Here is a 26,199-nt window from a genome sequence, read left to right as displayed (position 1 = left end):
CATCAGACAGCAGAGAGGGCCCTTTCATTTTTCATGGTGTCTCCAATGCAAACGCATCTGCCCCTGATTTAATCCCTAGGGCCACTTTCAGGAACCTCCCCACAGAGATTTGATATGGCATTGGGGGTACAATGTAGGAGAAATGTGAGAACAAGAGGTCAGAATCTAAAACTAGAGGGGCTGAGATGTAATCTAGACTGAGAGGGTGGTAGATAAGTGGAACAGCCTCCCAGCAGAAGTGGTAGAGGGTAATGCAGTGAGGGGATTAAACATGCGCGGGATAGACATACGGCTCCTGAATCTAAGACGAGACCAACGACTGATTAAGGTTTGAGTCGTTACAGCAGGAGGAACGGGCGATTAGACGGGGGCCGACCAGCCTGCAGATTCTACGCTGTCATGTTTCTATAGCACTATGACATCATTACCACGTGGAAGCTGCAAACGACATCAACACAAATCAACACATCCCCCCCTCTGTTTCCACCCCCGGGGCTGTTTACCCCACTGCGGCCCCCGGGATGGAAAGCGTCTGCTATGAAGGACGCAGGACTTACTTTGCTCGCTTGGCCATCTCGTTGCCGTCCCAGCGTGGGCTGTAAGGGTAGCTCTTCTGGACCTGGGAGTAGAGTTGCCCGCTGTTTGTGAAGTGATAGACGGACTGAAAAGTCAGGGTTGGCTGATCGCGCGGGAAATAAAGGGGAAGATCAACTGCGAAGAAACAAAGAAAAACAAAAGCAACATTTATTGTTCTTCCAGGTGCCATGGATAGCGCTGTAACTCGTTCCTTCATTACCACACATCCCAGCACGTCCAATGGCCAAAGGGGGACACTTCAGGTTTAAATAAAGTTTAATAAGTGGGTTTTTTGTTCCATTTATTTGTAATTTGCATATAGTCAGGGATCAGACAATTGTTATTGCGTGCCGGCGAGTCTAGCAATCAGCTGACCTCATTAGCTGCCATATCAGCTCGCCGGCCCCGCTACTTTAAAGAAATGGAACGGCGGCCGAACGCGGGGCGAGGAACCCACATCGCACCCCATGTGTGTTTGGCACTTAAAGAGTTAACACTGCTCTATATACTCTGATTAATGCAGACCCGGCGTTAAAACAATAGAGTAACGCGCATGTCGCCGGCGGCCAGGAGTGCGTCGGAATGTTAGGAGCCACATAAAGCCCAAGTAACTATATGTATTATATATAGATATATATACATATACATTGGCCGGGGCGTCTGCACATAACTCCATGCTGCAGTTATGCTTGGAATTCAGACAAACAGGAAGTCACCTGAAATCACCCAGCGAGCCGAGCCGCGGCCGCCGGGGATCCGGGCCACGGAACATCTCATACCGAGCAGAGAAAATAAGTTGTGCAACGCTCGGGGCGGGGGTTCCAAGGTCACGAGCCGGGAACGCTGTATGTTAACATGCTTTCATGTCAATAAGCCGGGGTTACAGGAGGACGTCGGGGAGGGAGGCCCCGGACTATGTATGTTATACCGGGGCGATATCTTATCGATTCATCTGAAGTATTTTAAGTATTTTTATCGACATTTATATCGTATTTTACTGGGGAAAAGTAAATAACGGATCCGGGTGAGAGACCAAAGAAGGGCTACGAGAATCAGGAGTTATTTGCAAGCAGGGGTGCACTGATTATGGAACACTTGCTTCAGGGCCCCTACTTGCTGTTGTGTAAATTATATAAAAGTTTGGTGCTATTTTAAAGAAAAAATCCACATTAGTGGGAACGGTGAAAGAGTATTTTCTCCGATGAGCAGGAATTCATGTATTTGTAACATTTCTGGTATCTGTCAGTTAGTCGGCGTGTGTTATATACAGACAGAAAACCAATAACCATTTTAAGGTCCCCCCTTAATTCATAATGCACCTTAGTTACAGATATGCCCCCCCCCGACTTACCAATGCACCCCCAGACTCCCTGGTGTCTAGCGGGGCCGGCCGGTGGACGTCTGTGCAATGTGCGTAGACAATCTCCACCGGGGGCTTCTATGGTGGAGCACCGGAAGGTTACGTCAGGCCGGTGCTCAGTCATAGAAGCCCAATTGGTGAAGGGTCCCCTGCAGGGGATCTGGATCCTAACCCTGCTGATTACCCGCAGCAGGGCTAAACGGGGGGAAAAAACGCGCCTGGAACCGCATACCCCGGGCGATACGCATTGCACATCCCTGCACGAAACCCCGATTATAAGTCTTTAAAGTGTGTGTGTGTGTGGGGGGGGAGTGCGGCCTATATTGGGGCAAGAAGACGCTCCTTTTGAAGTCACATGACACTGTAAAAACGTGGCGAGGCTCAGAGTTACTCAGCAAGGACTTCACAGGCAGCAGCCGGCAGCCCCAGGAGCAGAGATACTCTGTGCAGAGAGGCGCTTGGATGTATATATACGGCGGGCAGTGTGTGTGTGTATATATATATATATATATACTGTATGTGTAGCAGCATTAGGAGAGAACTTGCTGCCCTCAGCGTCACCTGACCCCCCCCCCCCCCCCTGGCTGTAGACTTCTCTTGTGTGAAAAAAAGGAAATGTAGTTATCTTACTTAGCAGACAAGGCCTCGCTCATGCGCTGGCTGCCCCTATACATTTTCCCTATACATTCACCGGTCACTTAAAAAGCCATCTAGGGGTTGCGTTCCCTACGAAACGGGGAAAAAGTTGGGAATTAATATGAGATGCGACGGCGCATGCGGGGATGATCCAGATCTAGAGCGATGCTGGCAATAATAATAATATGTAATATAATAAAGAATATCTAGGCCGGGGCAGAACTTCTACAGGGATTCCAGTCCTACGACAAGGAAGGGGTTAACCTCGACCAGCCAATCACAAGCAAGCAGCGGTTTACATATACCATACGCGTGTCGCTGTTTGGCCGCAAAACCCGTCATCATGGTAGCGAAGCATGCGCGTCCTCGTTCGTTTCACCTTCTAGTCAAAAAAATTCAAAACCCCCCCAAATATATTTGGGTTCGTAATTCGCGAAACGCTAAATTATTTTTAGAACAAGGATATGATTTTCACAGCCCTGGGAGTTACTAGCTGAGGCTTCAGACGTTATCAGATCGGTAGAATCCGAGCGTTCAGACAACATTCTGAGATAAAAAGACCACATTTACAGAAAACGCTGGGAAAAAATACCAGAAAACATCGTATTGGACGACATCCTGGAGCTGGGAATTAGTCGGCTTAATTGGGAGACAAAAACACACATTCATGACTTTTATGCAGCCTTTATTCCCCCCCAGGGCATGGATCAAAAACCCTTGAAGATGTCAGGAGCGGCCGGAACCTTCCAATCCGCTTCGTTTATCATTATTTTAACGTAATTACCCTGGGAATGAAACCGTCTATAAATGCCTGGGATTAATGGGAGCTAGGAATGTGGCGTCAAAACACAGGACGCGCCGTGAAATGCATCATATAAGCGAATCAGGACCTATAGCCGCGACGGTACCAGACTATATGACACGGAGGGAGTTCAAAGAGTTAAAAGGGACAGGAAAAAATGAATAGTAGCGGGGAGAGCTACTGCCAGCCGTCTGCGGCTCCGTCGGACTTAGAATTAACGGCCTTAGATTTCTAAAAAAAAAAAAAAATTGATTGCAAACCATGATAAAGGGCCAAAAGGTACAGTCAGGGGCAGGTTAGCCCGGGGGGGGTTGCAGGCCGACCTGGGGTGTTTGCGGAGGAACGCAGCGGGGTCTGCTAACTTGTTCCTGTGGCTGAATATCTCCTATGTGTTGGCATCCAGTCTGCCAAGGATTCTGACGGGGCGTGGGGGTGAAAAAACATGGTTCATTTAGCCAAAAAGGGCACTTTTGTTTTAGGGGTGTGGTTAGAGACATGGCTGGGGGCGGGGCTATTTGTGTGATTAATGGGGTTTATTTGCCCCGTTTCATTTATAAAGCCATTCCCTGCTGTTTCTATACACATTATCGGGGCTTTTAAGGCCGTAGGAACCCGCCATACCCTCATACCCAGCAAACATTCCGAGCTCAGGGGGACTCAAACGAGACACTCGGGAGGTATGGCGTATGTAGAAAGGATGCACAAAGCTTCCAAACAATCCCGTGAGTAATTCCCGTCTGTGCTCTTGGCCCAGCGCAGCCGCTGGAAGCCGTCGGGCTGAGTCACCGGTCCGTCGGTGGTTATTACTGACAACGGCCGATGAGTCAGGTCTGTGAATGCGGGAGAGAAAGTGCCGGCGGACCCCCGGCTTACTCATCGCGTTTCGCGCGGCTGCTTTTTCTCAGGCTTCTGTAAACAATCACCCGGCTTTTATCAGCGCCGGGTCTTTTTATGGCGCTCCGGGGCCTATAAATAGCGCTGGCTGTAGTGGTGATTCACGGCGTCTCCGCGCTCGCTCTTTGTGTGTCCGTCACATTATTGTGTCGGGGAGCGCATTTCACCGACGTCCCGAAAACACACGGAATCAAAGAGCGACTGACGTAAAACGTGGCGAACACAGAGAGAACTCGTCCCAAGGACGGGAATTCTTAAGCTATGCATTGTGATTCCTGGCTGAGGGTCATGGGAGTTGTAGCCAAGCAACAGACTGACACCTGGTGACCCCGTTCTATGGGAACACAGGTATTCGTTGCCGTACCTCAAATATCCAATACTGCAGATTACATTTGACAGCCAGCCAGCCCCTGGAGAATAGAGAGAGAAATGGAAGCGAAGGAAATGGGGGAGAGAGATGGGAGATAGAGAGGGAAATGGAAGCAAGAGAGAGAGAAAGAGAGAGAAATGGAAGCGAAGGAAATGGGGGAGAGAGATGGGAGATAGAGAGGGAAATGGAAGCAAGAGAGAGAGAAAGAGAGAGAAATGGAAGCGAAGGAAATGGGGGAGACACAGAGAGAGATAAATGGGACAGAGAGAGAGGGATGGGACGGAGAGAAAAATGGAAGAGAGGAGGAGAAAGAGAAAAGGAAGCAAGAGGGTGCAGAATAGGAAGAGAGAGAGCGCGTGTGTATTAAGTGTGTATGGAAGGGACTGTAATGGGCAGCGTGTCGTGGGATGTGTATGAGGTTAGTGTGAGTGTGTGTGTTGTAGGGCGCTGTATGTTTGTGTTATCACAGTCTGTCCATTACTATTTCTGTTTCTGTAATTTGTAACGTCAGGCGAGCGTTGGTGTCCTTCCCTGAGTCCGGTGACTTTAAACATGTCCGTCGTGAAGCGTATCGGCGCCTCTCTACGCTCCTCTCTTTTCAGTCATTGAGTACAGAGTCTGTACGCTTCTCAGCAGCCCTCGGTCCGGCCCGGCTGGACACCCTCCGCCCCGGATATACAGAGCCATACATCGGATGCTCACATCATTTCCACTGAAGCAGCTGACGGCCGGCAGAGCTCGTTCGTGCGGCTGCATTCGTTAACGTTTTGCCACGGTATATATTTCCATCGGCGCGTGAATCCCCGGCTCCGTGTCCCCGGGGCGAAGTCCGGGTTTAAATAGGAACCGACACCTTTTCACAGTCACTTTAGGGTTAAATACATTAAACATGCAATTTCCATCCAATGCCCACAAATCCCCTATAATTATATATGCCTTACGTTTCCATGGTGATCTAAACAAACCGCAAAACAGTTTTGTTGCCACGACAGGGGTTCAAAAGTTTAGGGTCACTCGGCTGTTTTCATGGCAAACGAGGACATTTCTGTTTTCTCTGGGTTATTATGCAGACATTTAATTACTATTTATGACTTATTATAGCGCCCTCATATTCCGCAGCGTGGTACATTTTCTCAGTTCCGGGGTAATCGGCTAATTATTCCGAAAGCTTTACCGATAAGACGCTGAAATCGCTCGCGTCGGGCGTCCTACTCACTGTGAACCAGGAAGCAGAAGTCTTTCCACGTCAGCAGCAGCGTGAGCTTTGTGAAGCCTTCAGCGTCGTACTCCACGACCCCGCTGCGGAGACAAAACTGGAGTCAGACACCGAGCCGTGACCAACGCGGACCCCGCGAGACCCCCAAACACACACTTCTAACCTTCAACAATAACATCAATAATCCGCACAAAAATATATATATATAAAAGGAATCAAGGTGCATGAAACACAACGCATTTTACTACATGCAGCGAAATGGACCGGAGTCTATGAAACCCACTTTAACATTAAAGCACGGTTTTTCCCCATATGTGAGCCCTGATCTACTAAACACCCCGACTCCTTATCATACTGCCTGTGTGGAACAATAGAATGGCTCAGTCTTAATCACCCAGTCGGACTTTCTGACTTATTGAAGTCTACAGACAAACGGACTTCATTAGCATCGCCATAAAGCATCAGCTCAGTGTGGTGTTTGAGCCGGGAAAGTCACTCAAAATATCACATGACTGACAGCGACGGCATCTCCAGGTCTGCAGATAAAGGGAGTTTATTGGAATAAAATAACATAAAACCAGGTTTTTGTCACCGACGGACATTACTGTATACAGCGCTGGGGGGGGGGGGGGGAGTTATATTACTGTATACAGCGCTGGGGGTTATATTACTGTATACAGCGCTGGGGGTTATATTACTGTATACAGCGCTGGGGGGGAGAGTTATACTACTGTATACAGCGCTGGGGGGGAGAGTTATATTACTGTATACAGCGCTGGGGGTTATATTACTGTATACAGCGCTGGGGGGTTATATTACTGTATACAGCGCTGGGGGGTTATATTACTGTATACAGCGCTGGGGGGTTATATTACTGTATACAGCGCTGGGGGTTATATTACTGTATACAGCGCTGGGGGTTATATTACTGTATACAGCGCTGGGGGTTATATTACTGTATACAGCGCTGGGGGTTATATTACTGTATACAGCGCTGGGGGTTATATTACTGTATACAGCGCTGGGGGTTATATTACTGTATACAGCGCTGGGGGTTATATTACTGTATACAGCGCTGGGGGTTATATTACTGTATACAGCGCTGGGGGTTATATTACTGTATACAGTGCTGGGGGTTATATTACTGTATACAGTGCTGGGGGTTATATTACTGTATACAGCGCTGGGGGTTATGCTCATGGAAAGAAATATTTTTAGGGTGGGACTTTTTCTTTAAGAGATGTGAAATTAAATAAAAACCCAGCGATTCTCGGGACACTTGGCAGGGATGATGTATAAATGCAGCACATATGGCATTTGTGATGAGATTACTGCGCGTTTCTCTCAGCGTCAGGAGGTGTTCTGGACGGCTTTGGTTCCGTGACGCGCAGCCAGTGAAGGACTAATTTTCTCGCAGATGGTTTGCTTGCGCCGGATCCCACCCACAGCGTGTTATTAGAGCTGCGTGTTATTAGAGCTGCGTGTTATTAGAGCTGCGTGTTATTAGAGCTGCGTGTTATTAGAGCTGCGTGTTATTAGAGCTGCGTGTTTCGCGGGGGGGGTAACGCTCTGCAGCCATCGCCCGGCCGACGTTCGCGCAGCTCGCTGTTTATTGCCCTGCAGCCGGAGACGGGTGACGGGGCCACAATCCCGCGGATCGGCCGCTAGTGGCTCGGAGGCTTCTCGTTAATTCAAAACAGGCCGACTCGCATATTATAGCAGCTCTCCAGCTGGGGGGCGGATCCGCTACTCGATGCAACTACCGCTCGGAAAGTGGAGGTCATTCAGCCTTCGATAATCTTTTAACCAGATACATGCTGAAGATAATTAGACCGGTTCAAAAGGATTATGCTTTCTAGTGGAAAAAGAACCGAATATATACCGGAAGAAATAAAAGGCAGGAAATAATTTCATTTCTGATGTTTCAGAATCTGCCACAGATCGGCCCCATCCGGCCCCCGTCGCCCATTTCTTCTGCTGTAAAGACTCAAACCTTAATCAGTCGTTGGCCTCGTCTTAGATTCAGGAGCCGTATTTCTATCCCATGCATGTTTAATACCCTTGCTGTATTGCCCTCTACCGCCTCTGCTGGGAGGCTGTTCCACTTATCCACCACCCTCTCATTTATGTGAGTGTACTCGACTTACGTTCCAAAGTGACTCAGGAAGGCAGCGATGTATTCCCGTCTCTTGTGGTACCCCTGGATCACATACTGCACCTGAAATTTTTGCAGACCCAGAATGAGACCCCCGATAGCCCAGGACCACGCTAATAAAACAGGGTGGCGTATCGCTCTTTGTTCTGAATTAGACCCTTTAGTTCCAAACGCGGCTCCAACACTAAAAAGATTAACCCGAAAAAGGAACATTTAAAGAGAAGAAAGGAGAATGTATTTAGCAAGCCTCCGGCACACCCTCTCCCCTGATTGGACGGAGAGAGGCTGTCCTCACTGTGGCTCCGCCCTTTTGCGGAAGGACTCCAAAAAGCCAGAGCTGCTTCTCTTTCTCCGCAATTCCGTCTGCATTATTCTGGCTTCTTGGAGGACTTCCCCCAAAAGGGCGGAGCCACGACGCGCACCACGTGGCAGCCTCTCCCTGTTTCTCCAATCGGGGGAGAGGGTGTGCCTGGAGGCTCCACCCTTTTGCAGAAGCGTACCGGAAGGCCTGGTAAATGGAGCTGACACCGCAGAGAAGCGGAGGAATGAAAGACGGTTGCTAAGATTTTTGGGGAAAGAGAGCGGAACTATCATACAATCAATGTCCCGCCTTCCTCCTTACAAAGGGCTGCCTGAACCAATCAACAACAATCAGCAACTTAACAATAGGGGAGAAATAACTTAGTGGGGAAGAATACTCATACAGGTCCTGAGAACAGGATGCTAGGATGTCTGCTCCCATTGGATACATGGGGGGTTCTAATACATATATAGTATTCATCTCGGCCTGTAAACACATTCCACGGGTAAAATGTAGGGTTAAATCGAGAGACCTGCCCGGTCCGAGGCAAGAGTCCCCTAATGAGTAACAGACCAGTAGATGAATTCATCTCATTCCCGTCTCTCTCTCTCTCTTTCTGCCAAAGTTTGTTTCAGGTTTTTCCATGAGAACTGATCCCTGCCCCCCCCCCCTCCGTTTGGTGTCGGCTGGCAGCAGGGGAGGAAAATCACAGTGATTTATTTATGCTGGCAGCAGGGCGGCTGCAGCTTCTTCGACTCAGGTACCGAGACGTATGTTGGAGCTGCCTGGCACCCGCCTGATGGATCTTAGCAGCCTGTTCAGCTTCGTTATATCTGTATTCATTCAAAAAAATCTACTAACCTTATTTGTTAGCAGCTGGCAGACCTGAGGGACGTAGTCTATAAGGCATCCGCCGCCAGGAAATGCTGGTATATGAAGCGCTGAGGATCCTCCGAGGGCACTGAGAATACACAATAAATTCATTAAATTCACGCAGCGGGAGCAGACAGCCGACAATCAATTCCCTGTTAAGCCCCGCCCTCTTTTCGTACAAAGGGTAATTGAACCAATCAACTACAACCAGCAACTTAACAATAGGAAACAGGTAACTTAACGGGCCACAAGGCCAAACTCAACCGAAGAGTACGTCAAATCTTAACGAGTCAGAGGTTGAGATGGACTGTAAGGGAGCTTTAATTTACTGAGAAGATAGTAGATAAGTGGAACTGCCTCCCAGCAGAAGGGGCAGAGGGTAATACAGTGGGGGTATTAAACATGCATGGGATAGACATACGGCTCCTGAATCTAAGAGGAGACCAACGACTGATTAAGGTTTGAGTCTTTACAGCAGGAGAAACGGGCAACTAGACGGGGGCCGGATGGGGGCCGAATTTCTCTCCTTATCTGACTTCATCCCGCAGACATTAAGAAAAGGAAGCATTTAAATAAATGAGAAACGTTTGGCAGGACGGATAAATATTTCTCTCCGCGTTCGAAGCGAGTGAATGAAGCAGACTCTTCGGGTCATTAAAGTTCGAACATTTGTTACTCAGCATAACAACAGAATACAAACACGTCGCACTCGCCCCACGCGCCCCGCTCATCCGCAGACACTTTGCCTCAATGACCTGTTTTTCAGTTAAACAGACATTTATTTTTAAAAGACACCAAGAACCCGCCGGCCCCTATCCGGCCCCCGTCTAGCCGCCCGTTTCTCCTGCTGTAAAGACTCAAACCTTAATCAGTCGTTGGGTCTCGTCTTAGATTCAGGAGCCGTATGTCTATCCCATGCATGTTTAACACCCTCACCGTATTACCCTCTACCACCTCTGCTGGGAGGCTGTCCATGTCACTAGCAAAACACGGAGGCATCGCGGTCCCAGGATGCGGGCTTATAATTATATCACAAATATTATGATTCATTTACAGGCGTTATTGCGATTTATATTTTCGAGCTGTGACATCACGCCGGGCCCGCCGAGGACATTTCCCGCAATCCATTTCCCGGAGCCTCCCTCCATGATTTATGCCGATTGATAAAGTGTTCAGAAAATACGGTGGGGGGGGGGCTGTGTTCTGCCCGCTCAGCGCTCGTTTCCGGGAAGATCTCTGCTGTTGTGGTTTGTTGGGTGAAAGTTTCCTATGTTTGGCTGAGAAGAATAATAGAGAGAAGAAGTCAAATTCTTCTGAAGTGCTCCCCCCCCCCTTTAAAGATGAGGGGTTTATGCGAATTGTATTCGATGGAAATGTAGAACACGGCGTGGGTGCGATAAAACACTCTGCAGCGCGTGCGACGGAATGCGCGTTAAGTTAAAGTGCCGGTTCGGACGTACAATGCGTTCCGTTCTGTATTCCCTTCGGGTGGGCGGCCGGCGCGGAGACTTTCGGCGGTCTCGTTTAGCAGAGCCCCGGTCTTTGGAGGCGGCCCCCCAACTGAGGCTTCTGCCCCCATTTCTCGGTGTCTTCACAAATGGCACCGGAACCAACTTCAGGCAGGGGCCGGCAAAATGTCCGAGACAATGTCTGCAGAACATCATTAAGTGTCCGTCGCAGACCCTCGTGAAAGCCCGCCGCGGACCCCGGTGAGTGTCCTTCCCAGACGCCGGTGAGTGTCCTCCCATGAGGAATGTTAGCGCCTGCCCCTCCTCTAGAGACCGCAGGTAAATTATCTTCATACCTGGGAACTTCTCTGGGATTCCTCTGGAATCTGCGGGGGAGGGGTGAGGACATTAAATGTCTTTTTCATGTATTTACGATTATATTATTATAACGCACCCCACCGGCCAGTTCATTTCACTGATACGTTGTATACCTCCTGCTCCTTCACCTATAACAAACAGCCCAAATAATTTTATCATCCGCCGGCCCCCATCTCCAGCGGAAAGCCCCCAATCGGGGATTCTGTTCCCACGAATGCCACCGGAATCCATCTAAAGCTAAATTATATTCCGGGAAGTCTTCTGGGCTCGCCTCGGAGTCTCCGGCTGAAGTAGGGCTTTACCCCGAGACTCCAGGTCCGACCCGCGTGAAACGTGTTTACGACGGCCCCCGCTATTAGTATCATTATTACATTCATTTCCTTATAGCGATACATTGTATACTTCCCGTGTATTTAATCTGATCGGCCGCGATACTTTTTTTATTTGGTAACGTTGAGTCGGTTACTCGTACTCCTCGTGTCTGATATTACACAGCGTTACGACGACTGCCAACGATATTAAAACAAATTAGGTCTGACAATTTTTGGCCCGGCACCTTCGAATTTGGCAGCCGACAAGCAGGTTCACGTAGAACGTTTCCTGCCAGCGAGCCGAGTCCCTCCCTGCCTTCTCAATACTTTCACCTCGCGTCCCTTACGCCCCAAAGCCAACCCGCCATAAGCTTCGCCTGGGGGTCCTAACACGCAAATCTTTGGGTTATCAGACCTAGGTGATACTTAATATCTGCTCTTGGAATCCAGACAGAAGTAATCCCCGGCTATTTTCATTCCAGCTCCGTATTTAGAATTTTATTAAAAATGGGGAATAAAAATGTATATTTTGGGGGGGGTGAAGGAAGTTGCAGGAAATCTCCTTAATGTAAGAGTAGAGGATCTTTTAAGTGGTCTACCACAACTGCCTATTGGCGGATGTTACAAAATATGTAGGAGGAACTCAACATCCTCTGGATCGCTGGCTGTAAGAAGGTACGAGGAGGTCCTCAACGTATAACCGCCTTGTTTAACGTTCCTCCAGAATGAGCGTCGTCCTCGCAACCCCCCCGGATCGAGTGCCGTTTCCTTCTCGTCCTTATATATAAACCTGGGCACGGATCCTTCCTTGACTCAGAGAGCAAATATGTTTCGGCGGAGAGGGGAACAACATATGGACGTGATGTCAAAATAATTAGGGGTTCTGTGTAAAGCCCACGTGAGTCATGAGATGATGCAATCCTGAAGTCAGGGGACCGTGCTGATGTCACGTTTTCTGGGTGCTGCGGGTAATGGGCTTGCCGCCGAGTCGTGTGTCGGAAGATTAGCCATTATATGACATTTCAGACCTGATACACTCCTTTTAGGATAATTATGGGTAGTAACGATCGCACACCTCGAATGAGCAAAAACTAAACAATCCCATGTAGTGATCTTAAAACCATAAAACAGGAGAAAGAAAAGAGTGGATTCCTGGGGACCCCGCTGGAGAATGTCTAAGTCCTTGTATATCCTTTGGTGGGGACTCATGACAGTTGGTCTGTTCACGTGAAGGTTGGATCGAGGTTGAGGTTGGTCTGGTCAGGTCTAAGTCTTTATTTTTAAGTTTGCTATTTCTGTGGGCTGCTGATTTCTGGACGGTGGCAACTTTGGAAGATTCTTTCTCCGGGGCAACTGTTTCTTGTGCTGTTTCTAATAATGACCGGTGGGAAGGGCCAGGAGATAAGATTTACAGCCACGATCGTCCAACCAGCTTCTAGACATAAAGCCATGCCTTGCAGTAATGACTAAAGGTGGCATGGCAGCCATCATTCTTAGCCTCATCTGAGGAGATAAAGTAGATCCAATCTAACAACTAGAATCTTGGACACAAAATGTATCTCTAGCTGCCTTGGCTACCGAATCATCTACCAGAGCCATAGTCTCAGAGATTGAGCCACGAAGGTAATTGCGATACTTGACTGAAAGCTGGTAGCGGCCACTTCAAAAGCTTTTCTTTCCTGATAGAATTATTCTTCTGGAATTGTGTTGGAATGCACGGAGAACTCATTCCTGAGGAACTCCTTCTTCGCCCCTCTTTCTTCCTTCATTACGGTTCAGGCTGCCAAAGTTACGTTTATTCATCTCTCCGCAGGGAAGAGGTCATTTTCCTCCGTATTCCGTCCCTCTTGATCAGAGAATCCTCCTTGTCTGGAAGATCTGGCTCTGATTTGGCCAAGAAGTCCCTCGCTGACTCGGGATTAAATAGAAATCGACTATGACTGGAAATGGCCAGTGGAGGGTGGGCGCCGGGCGTGGGTATGGGACAGGTAGCGGTCAACGGACTTTAACAGTCAGAAGAACCTGAACCTCAGCCAGATTAGGAATGTTCTACTGTACAAAGAGTCTTATTACGAGACTGAAGGAAGATGGGTCGGACTTGGTCTTTCAGGTCCCGACGCCAACTCCTTGCTGCCCATGAGCCACAAGGAAACCACAGGCCGTGGAACAAAGAATAACTGCATGTAAGTTTGTATCCGCAGATAATATACCTATGCGGCCCTTTCTTCTTTTCCCATTGAGGCATTCAAATAAAGCAGTTCAAATAACAGTCACAGCTGTCACAACACAACTTTCTTCGTAGGTCACCCGAGCCGCGGATCAAACCTTTCTTTTTTGGTTCCACTGAAACGTCGAGAACATGCTGGCGCGGAACGACTTTCTCTAAACAAACCCAATGAAATGGAACACAAGAAAAAGGGAACCCGGAAGGGCGTGAAGAACCGGCTGGCGCTCCCCTCCACCTGCGGCCGAGAGCGCCAGACTTATCTCTGTGTTCCGAAATTATCTGATGGCTGATAAAAGACACGGTATCGATATCTTTGTTTACCCTCATTCCGCGCACGCCCGCAACGAGAGGCAGCAACCCGCGGCTAGCAGAAATGTGAGGCGTGGACTTTACCCGTGAGAAGGTCCGGGAACTGCCAAAGACACGGCTGGGAAGCTGGTGGAAATTGTTTAAAGCGGGCACAGCATGCGCAGGAAGGGACCGGGCTGACACCTTCATTCTAAAAAAGTAATCTTTGAATTTTAATTTAGAAAAAGAAAAAGCCTGAATATAAGACTGCCCTATAGGATTATTAATTCACATGTAGACTATTTTTTCATATGTAATAAAAACTATTATTGAGAAAAATGCATTTTTCATTTTTACTTCCTTTTATTTGCCAACCTGCCCCCAAGTTATGCACATGTGCCCCATGGCCTGCTATTCTGCCCCTAGATATGCCTTATATCCCTCTGCCCACCGCGATATGCCTTACTCCGCCCTATATGCCACTCTGCCTGCCTGATATGCCACTCTGCCCCCCTATTTGCCAATCTGCCTCCCTGATATGCCTTATTCCCCCCCAATATGCCCCCCCCGACTTACCAATGCATCCCTAGACTTCTCCCCCGTGCTCCATACTCCCTGGCGTTAAGTGGGTGCAGCCGGGAGACGTCTGCGGGATGCGCGTAGACAACCTCCACTGCTGCCGGGGCTTCTATGACTGAGCACCAAAAGGTGACGTCACGCCAGCGCTCCGTCATAGAAGCCCCGGCGGAAGTCCCGTGTAGCAGCGGAGATTGTCTCAGCGCACAGGCGTCCACCGAATGCCAGAGAGGACGACCTTGAATATAAGACTAGGGGTATTTTTCAGAGCATATGCTCTGAAAAAAACTCGTCTTAGAATCGAGCAAATACGGTAATAAATAAAATAAAATGTAAAAAAAATAGAAAAAGTACAGCGTTTGTCCTTTAAATTCCGTTATTATAGGTTAATATCTACAGATCCTGCATTTGAAATACCTTCTTTGAATTCTCGACAGCTTCTCCTGGAATTAAAATTCAAAAGCTAATTGCTGGGTCTTTAAGGAAAATGTTCTGCTTTACCATGACCTGAAATGACTCGGTGCATGTTTGTTGTTGATCACAATGTAAGACAGGGATAGCAGGAACAGCCCGTGATCGGGCAAAACGCTAACGCAAACATACCGAGGATGTGGGTGTTATAATGAACAACAAAATAACAAAATAGAAAAATCCCGGGCTTAAAGGAACGCCGAGGTGGAACGGCTGGCCTTGGGACATGCGCAGCTCCGCTGAAAGCTTACCACGAGCGGCCCGCAGACCCTCCGCCCTGGGTCAAGAGCATCCCACCCAACTATGTCAATAAACCCGGGGCAGAGGACGGCCGGCTCCCGATAACGCGCAGCGCTACGCCTCAACGCTGGTGCAGCGATAGTTAAACACAAAATGCATACATTTTCTTTTTTATTGGTGCAAATAAATGTTTTAACCCCTTAATGACAAAGCCCGCATATGTACAGGCTCAAAATGCATTGTTCTCAATGGGTTTTGGGACCGCCTTTAAGGGGTTAATACAGCATTGAGATGGCTGGCTGGCTGGCTGGCTTCTTTTTATGAATGGACTACAAGGCCGGGGTTAAAGTGGCAGCAATCACTGTTTTTTTTTGTTTTTTTTTATAAATACGCAAGCGTTCGCCGCTCCCTGCTATATTCACAGCTGGAACCCCTGCTTTGGAACAGGTGACTTTATTTAGAATATCTAGCTCCAGACATAAGGAATGTAATTGGTTGTCACCTTCAGCGATTAAAGGGTGAATACTTGGGGAGTCATAAAGGTTCCCCTGTATAAAGATTATCGGAAAATAATGAAAGAAACAAGCAGAGGAAACCATGAGTCTGCCCTTTGAATGCGGCCGGCCGGGAGAAAGGTCAGATGGGGAGAGTGCGATTTTGGTCCATTTTCAGCCGTTGTGATGACTGACAGTTCTTTTTTTCATGGCCCGTCGAGTACGAAGGGTTAAAAACAGGTCCCGATCAGTCAACGGGAGAGAGTTTCCGGGACTTGGAAGAAAACAGGACTGTTATCTCAGGCCATCTTGGCTGTTGCCAAGAGCAACAACAATAAAAGTGTTTGCCAGCAGTAACCAGCGCTGTAAACGTACGTTATGTCACGCATTTGGCAGACGGGGCAGGCTGTCGAGAGCCCCATCCATCTCGGTTACTGCCCGGAGACAGGAGCAGGGAGGGGAGAAACTTCCTCGCTGTGCTTTCCCCGACGTGCCCTTCCTTCTAAAAAATAGACAGCGTGGAATAGAAAGTACTTTCCAAGTCTGATGCCCAACAGAGACAAAAACAGGGCCGGCCGGCGAGAATCGCACACAGCGCGGCATCTTCATTCATTATAGCACACAGCGCTGCATCCTCATTCACTATCGCGCACAGCGCCGCATCCTCATTCACTATCACGCACAGCGCGGCATCCTCATTCACTATCGCGCACAGCACGGCATCCTCATTCACTATCGCGCACAGCACGGCATCCTCATTCACTATCGCGCACGGCATGGCATCCTCATTCACTATCGCGTACAGCGCAGCATCACTCATTCACTATTGTGCCCCGCAAGGAATTAATGCTTTCTTATTCAGGATTATAAATCAAGAATATTATATTCACATCCCATATTATCCACGATCATTACTCTTACACCTATTCACAACGCAGGTCTAATAGTTATCACTCCCAGACACTTAAAGGGGTTTTCTCTTTCCCTCTTGTCTTTTGCTCTTCTCCATGCCTATTTTCTTCATTCCTTTCCCTCCCTTCTTTCACTCGTTTCTCATTCTCTCTTCTTTCACTAAATTCACGGTTCTGTCCTCCATCTCTCTTCCCTTTTTTCGTCTCTCTTCACTCATATATCCTCTATTTTTGTACTTTCCCCTCTCTCCTCTTTTCCCCATATCCTTTTCCTCTTCACTCCTTTTACTCGTCTATCCTCTGCTTTTTCTCCTCTGTCTCATTCACCGATATACGTTTGAGTATATAACTCTTTAAACGGCTAATTGAAAAACCTTGGTGATAATTTATTTTAAAAACTGCATTAGTCAACAATCCGGCATCTTGGTTGTTAAAAATAACTCCCTAAACGAGGGCCCAGAACTCCTTTTAAGCCTGAGCTACATTTACATTTCAAGGCTAATTAATTGAACTAACTTAAGGTATATGATGGGCTATACAAGATATATATGATACAAGAGGCTATTAGCGGTACTGACTGATAAAAATGGTTATTATGGGCACTTGTTGTTAGAATCAATTACTGGGTTTAATAAAATATGATAATAGATGACAAACGTTCCTGCGCAGGCAAGATCCTGGGATAAAATTAGTGGCTTCCCCAGGCCGCATGCATTGTATAGTCCAACTTATATTGGATTTAAACACCAAATTCACTCTAAGGCCAAATAAAATGTAGAAAATGCATTGAAATAAAATTGCAAGAAGCTTTTTCTCTGTCTCATGGATCATTCCTCCCGTGTGTCCCTCTTTAGTTTGGCCAGTCACTCTTTGTGCCCCAAATACCTGTTCCCTTCTTTTCTCCCCTGATGCCCCCTCTCTCCTCCCCTGATGCCCCTCTTTTCTAGGAGGTCAGAATGTTTGCGGGGTATGAGGGGATCGCAGGGTTCTACGGCCCTAAAAGCCCCGATAATGTGTATAGAAACAGCAGGAAACGGCTTTATAAATTAAACGGGGTGAATAAACCCCATTATTCTTCTTCTAAATGCCCCACTCAGTTAAACAAATACCCAGCAATAGGGCACAAAGCCACATAAGAAGTTGCGTACACTCCGCCCCTGACCACACCCCTTTGGCCATTGAAAAGGCTGGGAGGATTTGGGGTGCTTTAGTTCTGCTGATGAGCTCATACATCGAAGAACCCATTTTCAGTCTGCAAAGACTGTGATGTCACAAGCAACCCTAAATGGTGAGTGAAGCCTGTGATGTCATGGCGCCACTAGCAAAATGGGTCGGGACACAGCGTGATGTCACGTTTGCACCCTGATGCCAAATACACACCTTAACAAAACATATTCATCGTTACTATTATTTGGAACATAATGAGCTTTTAATCTAAAGTACACAACAAAGCAACCAAACATATTAAAAAAAGCTTTCCGTGTGTAAATATTTGGAGGGCTGATTGATAAAGTAATCTGCGCGTCTCCAATAACACGGCACGCCTCTATAATCTGCCCCCGGTGACAGCCACGGGTGGGAGAGCCACCTGGAGCGGGTCATACAGGGGTTTACTGTCACCACCGACTCAAAAGAGAGGGGCAACGCCGGCACTCAACCCGAGGCTCTGATTAAAGGGGCAGTTTAATGCCCCGGGCCCGGGGCAGTCCCAACGCTCAACACACCATCGCTCAGCTTCCAAAAGGTGACCTTTTTCAACAATATCTCGAAAAAGAGCCACGATTCCAATTACTATTGCTAAGCGTTGCCATGGATACAGTTGCCCTTTAAAGAAGAATAAGCTCTAGGTAAATGGCGGTTCCAGTTCTAGAGCGCGGCTGGCTTTAGCGTAAGAGAGAACGACGTGGAGGGCAAGCAGGTCGAATGAGTTGACGTAGGTGGTTCCGCTGAGGCTCTTCAATGAAACGGTTAATCCCGGAGACCGGCGGGGAGGAGGCTCATAAGGGAAAGGTTATTAAGAGCTTTGCGGCAGGGCTGGGCGCCCCGGTCTGTGCCGCTCCCTGCGTGCCGCTGGATCGGGCGGGCTTGCTGCGGACGCGCAAAACTTGGAAACCAGCTTAAATAAGCACCTTCGCCCCGTGTCTCTAGACACCGAAACCGCCGGATGGCAGACATGCGCCTCCCCGGCGGATATTTTAGGTGCGTGACGTGACACGAGGTGAATTCGTTTCATTGCTGGGTATTTACATTACTTTAGTGACGCAAAAATCCGCAGAACTTTCCGGAACTTTTTGGGACGTTAAAGGGACACTCCAGCTATCGTACGCACTGATTGCCGCACGGGGGGAGGGGGGATTCTGTAGACACCCCCCCAAATGCTTTTAGTCGGCCCCCTCATACACAGCAAGTGCTCTCTTTGATTTTAATGGGAGTGTTTAGCTGTCACCGATTGGTTGCGTCAACCAACCAACAACAACCGGTAACTTAACAATAGGGGCGAGCGATAACAATGGGGTGGAATAATCAATCTGATTATCGATATTATTCTCTAAGGATTGAATAAAATGTAACACGAACGTAACCATCTATTCAGAAAAGTATAATAAAGCAAATAAAGATACTTTGAGACCAGTAAAGTGGTTCTGACATCATCGTTCTGTTTTGGGGAAACGCTGGATAATAAGTTGCTGATTAATGCTTCCAAGATGTTGCATGCAGCCAATTCGTGGGAAATCACAATGGACATTCGTGGATTAAAGGGTTAAAACGGTAATTTCCTTCTACTGAAAGTCAGGGCTGTTAATTAACAGGAAACACAGCCGAGCGAGCAGACTTTGACTCATCAGACTGAAACATGCTGGGTTTGTTTGAAGGCTACATTGCACTGTAGTGTTTAGGTGGAGCAGCCTGCCGGCAGAAGTGGTAGACGGTAATACATGCATGGGATAGACATACGGCTCCTGAATCTAAGACGAGACCAACGACTGATTAAAGTTTGAGTCTTTACAGCAAGAGAAACGCGCGACTAGACGGGGGCCGATCTGGTTTCCATATCTGGCTCGTTGAGGTTCCCTCGGGAAGGGGTTCTGTCTGTAATATTCCCACACGGTCCTTCCAATAAGTCAAATAATTGTATAAGTAGACAAATATTTACAGCCTGCGAGGCTTTCCGGCCTCAGGGCAGCGAGGCCTCGGCGAGCGAAAAACATTCAATCACTAACATAAAAAAGAATCATTTCAAAAAAAGCTACTATCAGTCATACGTGAAATAACAAGAATTTGTGGAGCCCTGGAAATCTCCTTAGTGAATTTGCTGCAGGTCCCGTAGCCAGCAGGTTGAGTTTCCTGCTATATCCTGTGATGTCATAGTGACCTCACAACCAACAGGAACTCCCATGATGCCAAGTGTTTGCCATCGCAGAGAAGGATCAAATGTTCTTTTTAGGGGTTCTGTAGACAGATATGTGCGCTACGGAACATGCTGGCGCCATATAAATAAATGTTATGTAAACGGTCGCCGGGCCACCATTCTACAGGATTCTGCAAAATAGGAGTTTTTAATAAAACCTCACTACGTGAAAAAAAACACTTTATCATGCAATCGAACGCAGAGACACGGCCAACTGCCAGGAACTGGAGAATAGAGGTTTTAAGAGCGTTTTAGTAAACAAACATGATGATGTCATCTGAGAAATGCAAATTCATCCGTTTCTGACCTACGTAGCGTGTGGCGTTTAATCAGATTTCACACACGAGTTCCTGGAGGTCTTATCTCAGTTTGGAGAACGGCTTTTGCGATCTTCAAAGGGGAAAAAAATATTCTATTACATCACAGGCCGGCGGGTTAATTTTGGTATATTAGATAAAAAAGGAATCCTGCAGTGGATCCAGTCTCGGACCAGGGGGCTGATACCGCACCGAGCTATACATTGGGGCGAGAAAGCCAGCTAAATTAGACATTTAGAAAGTCAAGTAATTAAAAAGTGAAGTTCCCCAAAACTCACATTGCCTACAAAATTCAGTCGATGACATGACAATTGCGTGACACGTTTATGTGATGTCACTGTGTAATATTTTATGAATAGTTCGCTCCCCCTAATCATTTATTCCCAAATACCCCCAAAGGGATGTTTAAAAACTCCCCACCCTCCATGACACTGAAAGGGTCACACCAGCCATCACGGCAGCTTTAATGTACATGACAGCCGAGTGCCCCCTTTAAAGTTTCATGATCTGCCCCTTGAGGTCTAACTTTCCCCCTATGCAGGGAAAATGCCCCCCATTGACGTCAAAAAGAGAACTTTCTTGCCACTCATTGGCTGCTTCAAGCAGTTATTCAGTGATGTGAAATGTCATTGGATGCACTATAATGATTTGTATAGCGCTATCATATTCCGGAGCGCTGTACAATGAGTTAATAGCACATAAGTAGCACATTACATAATTTGGATTTACAGAAGGGGGGCCTGCTCAAGGGAGCTTACAATCTAAAAGGTTTTTATCATAAAATAGATCAGAAATCCAGTGCAGTCGGGGTTAATGTTGTAAAGGACTATTGTAGCTGGAAAAGGCTGATTTTTAATGGAAGCTCCTCATAGGTGTACAGAGACCCTTTATCACTCCCATCACTCCTGTGTTCCAAGGGCCTTTTATCACTCCCATCACTCCTGTGTTCCAATGGCCCTTTATCACTCCCATCACTCCTGTGTTCCAATGGCCCTTTATCACTCCCATCACTCCTGTGTTCCAATGGCCCTTTATCACTCCCATCACTCCTGTGTTCCAATGGCCCTTTATCACTCCCATCACTCCTGTGTTCCAATGGCCCTTTATCACTCCCATCACTCCAGTGCTCCAATGGCCCTTTATCACTCCCATCACTCCTGTGTTCCAAGGGCCTTTTATGACTCCCATCACTCCTGTGTTCCAATGGCCCTTTATCACTCCCATCACTCCTGTGTTCCAATGGCCCTTTATCACTCCCATCACTCCAGTGCTCCAATGGTCCTTTATCACTCCCATCACTCCTGTGTTCCAAGGGCCTTTTATCACTCCCATCACTCCTGTGTTCCAATGGCCCTTTATCACTCCCATCACTCCTGTGTTCTAATGGCCCTTTATCACTCCCATCACTCCTGTGTTCCAATGGCCCTTTATCACTCCCATCACTCCAGTGCTCCAATGGCCCTTTATCACTCCCATCACTCCTGTGTTCCAAGGGCCTTTTATGACTCCCATCACTCCTGTGTTCCAATGGCCCTTTATCACTCCCATCACTCCTGTGTTCCAATGGCCCTTTATCACTCCCATCACTCCTGTGTTCCAAGGGCCTTTTATGACTCCCATCACTCCTGTGTTCCAATGGCCCTTTATCACTCCCATCACTCCTGTGTTCCAATGGCCCTTTATCACTCCCATCACTCCTGTGTTCCAAGGGCCTTTTATCACTCCCATCACTCCTGTGTTCCAAGGGCCTTTTATTACTCCCATCACTCCTGTGTTACGTTGTGTTCGCTGATCCAAGTTTAAGTATAAAAGGATAATTGATGGTTAGAACCCTTTTTGTAATTACGTTACAGACAGAAATGTCCTTGTTTTCCATGAAAACAGCTGAGTGACCCCAAACTTTTGAAAGGCAGTGTGTGTTGCTGTATGTGAATGTTCTCAGCCTGTTGCCCCCGATCAGAAGGCATCAGAAGGTAAAACAAAACTCATTTTATTCTACAAGTAAATAGTTTTTTTTGTGAGGAACAGAACAGGCTGTATTCTCGAAACATAAAATTAATATTGTGCGTTGCTTAGGAACGCTGGTTACCATGGTAACTTGGTTTAAAAACACCAAAGAAACACTGCTGTAAAAAAAAAATCTGGCTCCAGTCAGCGATATACAGACTGTTTATAGGAGTCGGCTGCAACAGCAAAGCCATAAAATAAGACACCGATCACATGGTCCATTCAGCCCGCGAGCGGGGGTCTCAGGAGCCCACCACTCTTGCCAGGAGCTGTGTGCGAAGGTGTCATGAGGCTAGATTGTAAGCTCACGGGCAGGGTCCCCGTATTGTACAGCACTACGGAATACGTTGGTGCTTTAAAAAAAAAAAAAAAATGAGCTATGAATTTCACTGGATAGTTTTTTTGTTTTTTTTTCCTGGCATTATTACTTTTTTTTTTTGTGTGCCCGAAAAAAACATGAAAGAATGTAACTTTCAGAGGGCAGCCTTTTTAACTCTTTAGGAACCGCAGCCTGGGCAAGCATCCCGTGTAACAGCGGAGCCGGATCCTCCCAGGAACCCCCGTCTGCCAAATAATTAACCCATTCGGGGCCGGCGGGTCCCAGAATACACTAAACAAAGGCACTCCGGCTACAAAGGCGGGTCTGCCTCCCGTCCCGGGCCAGACGCGGCTTCTTCCAGTAAATGACGGCTGTTGTGCCGGCAGACCCCGCTCCGCACACTGGGGGCTTTGTCTGGGGTTTTGCAGGGATTTCCCGGCAACTAAACGCTGCAAAAACACGCGCGGTCTCCGATCGGAGGTCACCGCGGCCGGACTGACCGGAAACAAAACCCTCTGCCTGGTGGGACGCGGGGACCGGAAACAAAACCCTCTGCCTGGTGGGACGCGGGGACCCCTAGGGATTATTATATTATATATTATACAGGACGCCATTGGATAAATATAAGGACGTCCTCCATATAAGACAAGACCAAAGACTGGTTAGCTTTTAAGAAAAAAGGGATCGCGGTACGCAGGGTTACGCGACCCCGTGGGTAAACGAGAGGCTGCTCACAGCCGGAGGGAAAGCTGTGGTTGAGGTGGTTGAAGTTGAGCGAGGGAGTATGAATGCATGGACGTGTAAGCGTGTGAGCATGGATCTGCATGTGTAAGCGTGTGAGCATGGATGTGTAAGCGTGTGAGAATGGATGTGCATGTGTAAGCATGGATGTGTAAGCGTGTGAGCATGGATGTGTAAGCGTGTGAGCATGGATGTGGATGTGAAAGCGTGTGAGCACGGGTGTGCACGCATAAGTGTATGTGAGAAAGTGTACATCTTAACATAGGTGTGTAAGTGCGTGTAGGGTGTAAGAATGAAGCTACAAGGTGTGGTTTATTGCTGAACCTATGCGGGAAAAATAATCAAAACATGAACAAAATGCCAAAAGGCAAGCGCTTGGTGAGCGTCCTGTTTGTGTAACAGGCGCTGATCTCTGTTCTGGAATCTTCGGGATAATAGAAGAAATCTTTGTGGAAGCTCCCAGCCGATATAAAAAGGAGGAAGGTTTTAAGGAGTGGCGCTTCGCGCTTCCCTGCATGTAGGACAAAGAATTAAAAAATGCTGAGTGGACTTTTTTTTTTTTTTTTTTTTCCCTTTCTTTCAAATTCGGAGACACAGAAACCATTTCTGGAACCCGTCCCAGACTGGGAGGATAGCACGTCTCGGACCCCGAAGGCCTCGCTGACAGGGCTGTCTCCATAAAGCTCCAACGCCAGCCGTGTTCTTCCAGATGGTCTCATGCGAACGTCTGTATGTTTATTCCCAGCATATATCCCCCAAGCATGACAATATTTATCATACAATTACCTCCCCAAATCCCGCAGAAGTAGTCGGGGTCGGCGGAGGCTCCGCCAGACTCTGCGTTTAGTTATTATCTCCATTTACGCTGCTTGGGGATGAATGGAAAGAATGCATCTCTTGTGGTTTATCTTTGATCTGCGTGTGCAGAGCATGAAAGGCAGAGCCAAGACCATTCAATGTGCTTAAACTTCAATCGGATGACCTTAAGAGCGCTCATGTTCCTGGGCCGCGCGGAATCACGTCTGCGGGGGAGGGGAGCCACGGAGCCAACTAGAAATTGCGGCCCTCCGCGGGGCATTTATTTTAGATACCTGCTGTAAAGACTCAAACCTTAATCAGTCGTTGGTCTCGTCTTAGATTCAGGAGCCGTATGTCTATCCCATGCATGTTTAATACCCTCACTGTATTACCCTCTACCACTTCTGCTGGGAGGCTGTTCCGATAGGTTTATTGGTCCAATAGAAGATAGAGCTTGTACTTTTAATCTGCAGAAGACACCTCAGAGGTCCCATCTTCTTAGGGAATGCCCTACAGGGTCGCGTAAGAAGGTGGAAAAAAAAAAAGACTGTTGTGACTTCCAGACGAAAATCAGCTTTTTTAGGTAGGTACTTGACATGAGTAACGTGCGGCAGCAGAAGGGTTAAGGAACCTTTCCCTGCTTTACATTCTGTATGTATCACAGGCCAGCGCGTTGGTCCTAGAAATAGCAGAGAATCTCAGGAGAGCTTCTGCAAACAAGCGTCGGTGTGCGTTGGTTCGGTTCATCCAAGGACACGTAAATACAGGCTCGCTATGTGAAGGACGCGCAGCACCGAGCACATTCACAAGGTCGCCGCATCCCTGAAGCCACGTTCAAGTGTTTTCTTTCCCTCTCTTTTTTATTTTTTTCCGCTTGCTAAAATAAGAAGCCATTATCAGCAAAATAACTGATAGCGACTTTATTGCTGGGTGTAACCGAGCAAACTCCATGTTTATCCATCGTAGGTTTCTGGGCTGGGGGGGTAAATGGGGCAGACAGACTTCTCTACTGGCTGAAATGGTTAATTTTGCACAAACTATTCCCTGTAAACTGATATAAAAAAAACAAAACACACAAGAAGGCTGGCAAAGGGATGCCGAGGGCGATGGGTTACCCCGGGGCGCTGGGATTGTTTACACGCCGGTCCGAGAGCGACCTGTTCCGAGCTCCCGTTTATCGCCGTGCCTGCGACGTCTCCGGGTCCATTGCTTCGGTCACACCCATTCCCCACCCACTTAAGGCTGTCAGGGGCAAGCCCCACCCCTGTGTGCAGTATGCCACTCCCCCCCAAAATGTAGAGCTCTGCTTAGGCTACCCAGGGAAGCCGCCAGTTATGGCTCTCTCTCACCTGTTGTAAAGTTGCTGATTGGTTCTATATAAAAGGTGGCGAGAGAAGGGAGACCGGACAGGGAATGAACAAGATAATACTCAATTCTAGAAACTTTCAGCCAAAATACTTCCAAAAGAATATTTAACCCCTTCAGTCCCCTCCGGACGTACCGGTACGTCCAAAAAAAGCATCTCAAGAATCCCCTATGGACGTACCGGTACGTCCTGCCCATTATTCTTCTTCTAAATGTCCCACTCAGTTACACAAATACCCCTCAATAGGGCACAAACTCTGGGTAAAGCGCCGCCCCTGTCACTAACCACACCCCTCTGCCCATGTCAGGTGTTGGGGGTTCTGCTGGTTTTGTTTTGGAGGCGGGTGGATTGACAGGCACCGGCCTCTCCCTTGGTATCCATCTACACAAACATGACCTCATTCTCTGAACGTATAATCCATCCGATACAAGCAGGAACAGCCCTGAGGGGCCGCGTACACGGGGGACACACCTGGAGCTACCCCGGGGCTCTCCACTCCTGCGTCTGGTTTTCTGATTCTCAGGGTTTTTACCCCAGTCTCAGGGTGAATGGGCAGATTCTCAAGGTTTTTACCCCAGTCTCAGGCCGAGTGGGCAGATTCTCGGGGCCACACAGTCTGGATCCGGCTGTATTCACATCTAATTTAATTAGATCTGAGAATCCCAAATGGTGATTTTATCAGCGCTATATCACAGATCGAATCCCTGCTTGAACA

General features: G+C 47.8%; 1 protein-coding gene across 1 annotated transcript in view; it reads right to left on the bottom strand.

Annotated features, from left to right (window-relative positions):
• The window catches only part of LOC149281686 (BRISC and BRCA1-A complex member 2), a 47,004-nt gene that overhangs the window by 5,936 nt on the left and 14,869 nt on the right, over positions 1-26,199 (bottom strand). Inside the window, exons 7-10 of the mRNA XM_089499073.1 lie at positions 9,172-9,271; positions 8,002-8,072; positions 5,855-5,937; positions 558-711 (exon numbers count right to left, since the gene is read on the bottom strand). Of these exons, the coding sequence (XP_089355199.1) occupies positions 558-711; positions 5,855-5,937; positions 8,002-8,072; positions 9,172-9,271 (408 nt within the window). The remainder of the gene's footprint in view (positions 1-557; positions 712-5,854; positions 5,938-8,001; positions 8,073-9,171; positions 9,272-26,199) is intronic.

The sequence above is a fragment of the Sceloporus occidentalis genome, unplaced genomic scaffold, assembly GCF_023333645.1.
Source record: "Sceloporus occidentalis isolate IW3139 unplaced genomic scaffold, rSceOcc1.0.p SCAF_129, whole genome shotgun sequence".
In the NCBI taxonomy this organism is placed as follows: domain Eukaryota; kingdom Metazoa; phylum Chordata; class Lepidosauria; order Squamata; family Phrynosomatidae; genus Sceloporus; species Sceloporus occidentalis.
The sequence above is the reverse complement of the archived record's forward strand: the minus strand, read 5'-3'. Positions and strand labels throughout refer to the sequence as shown.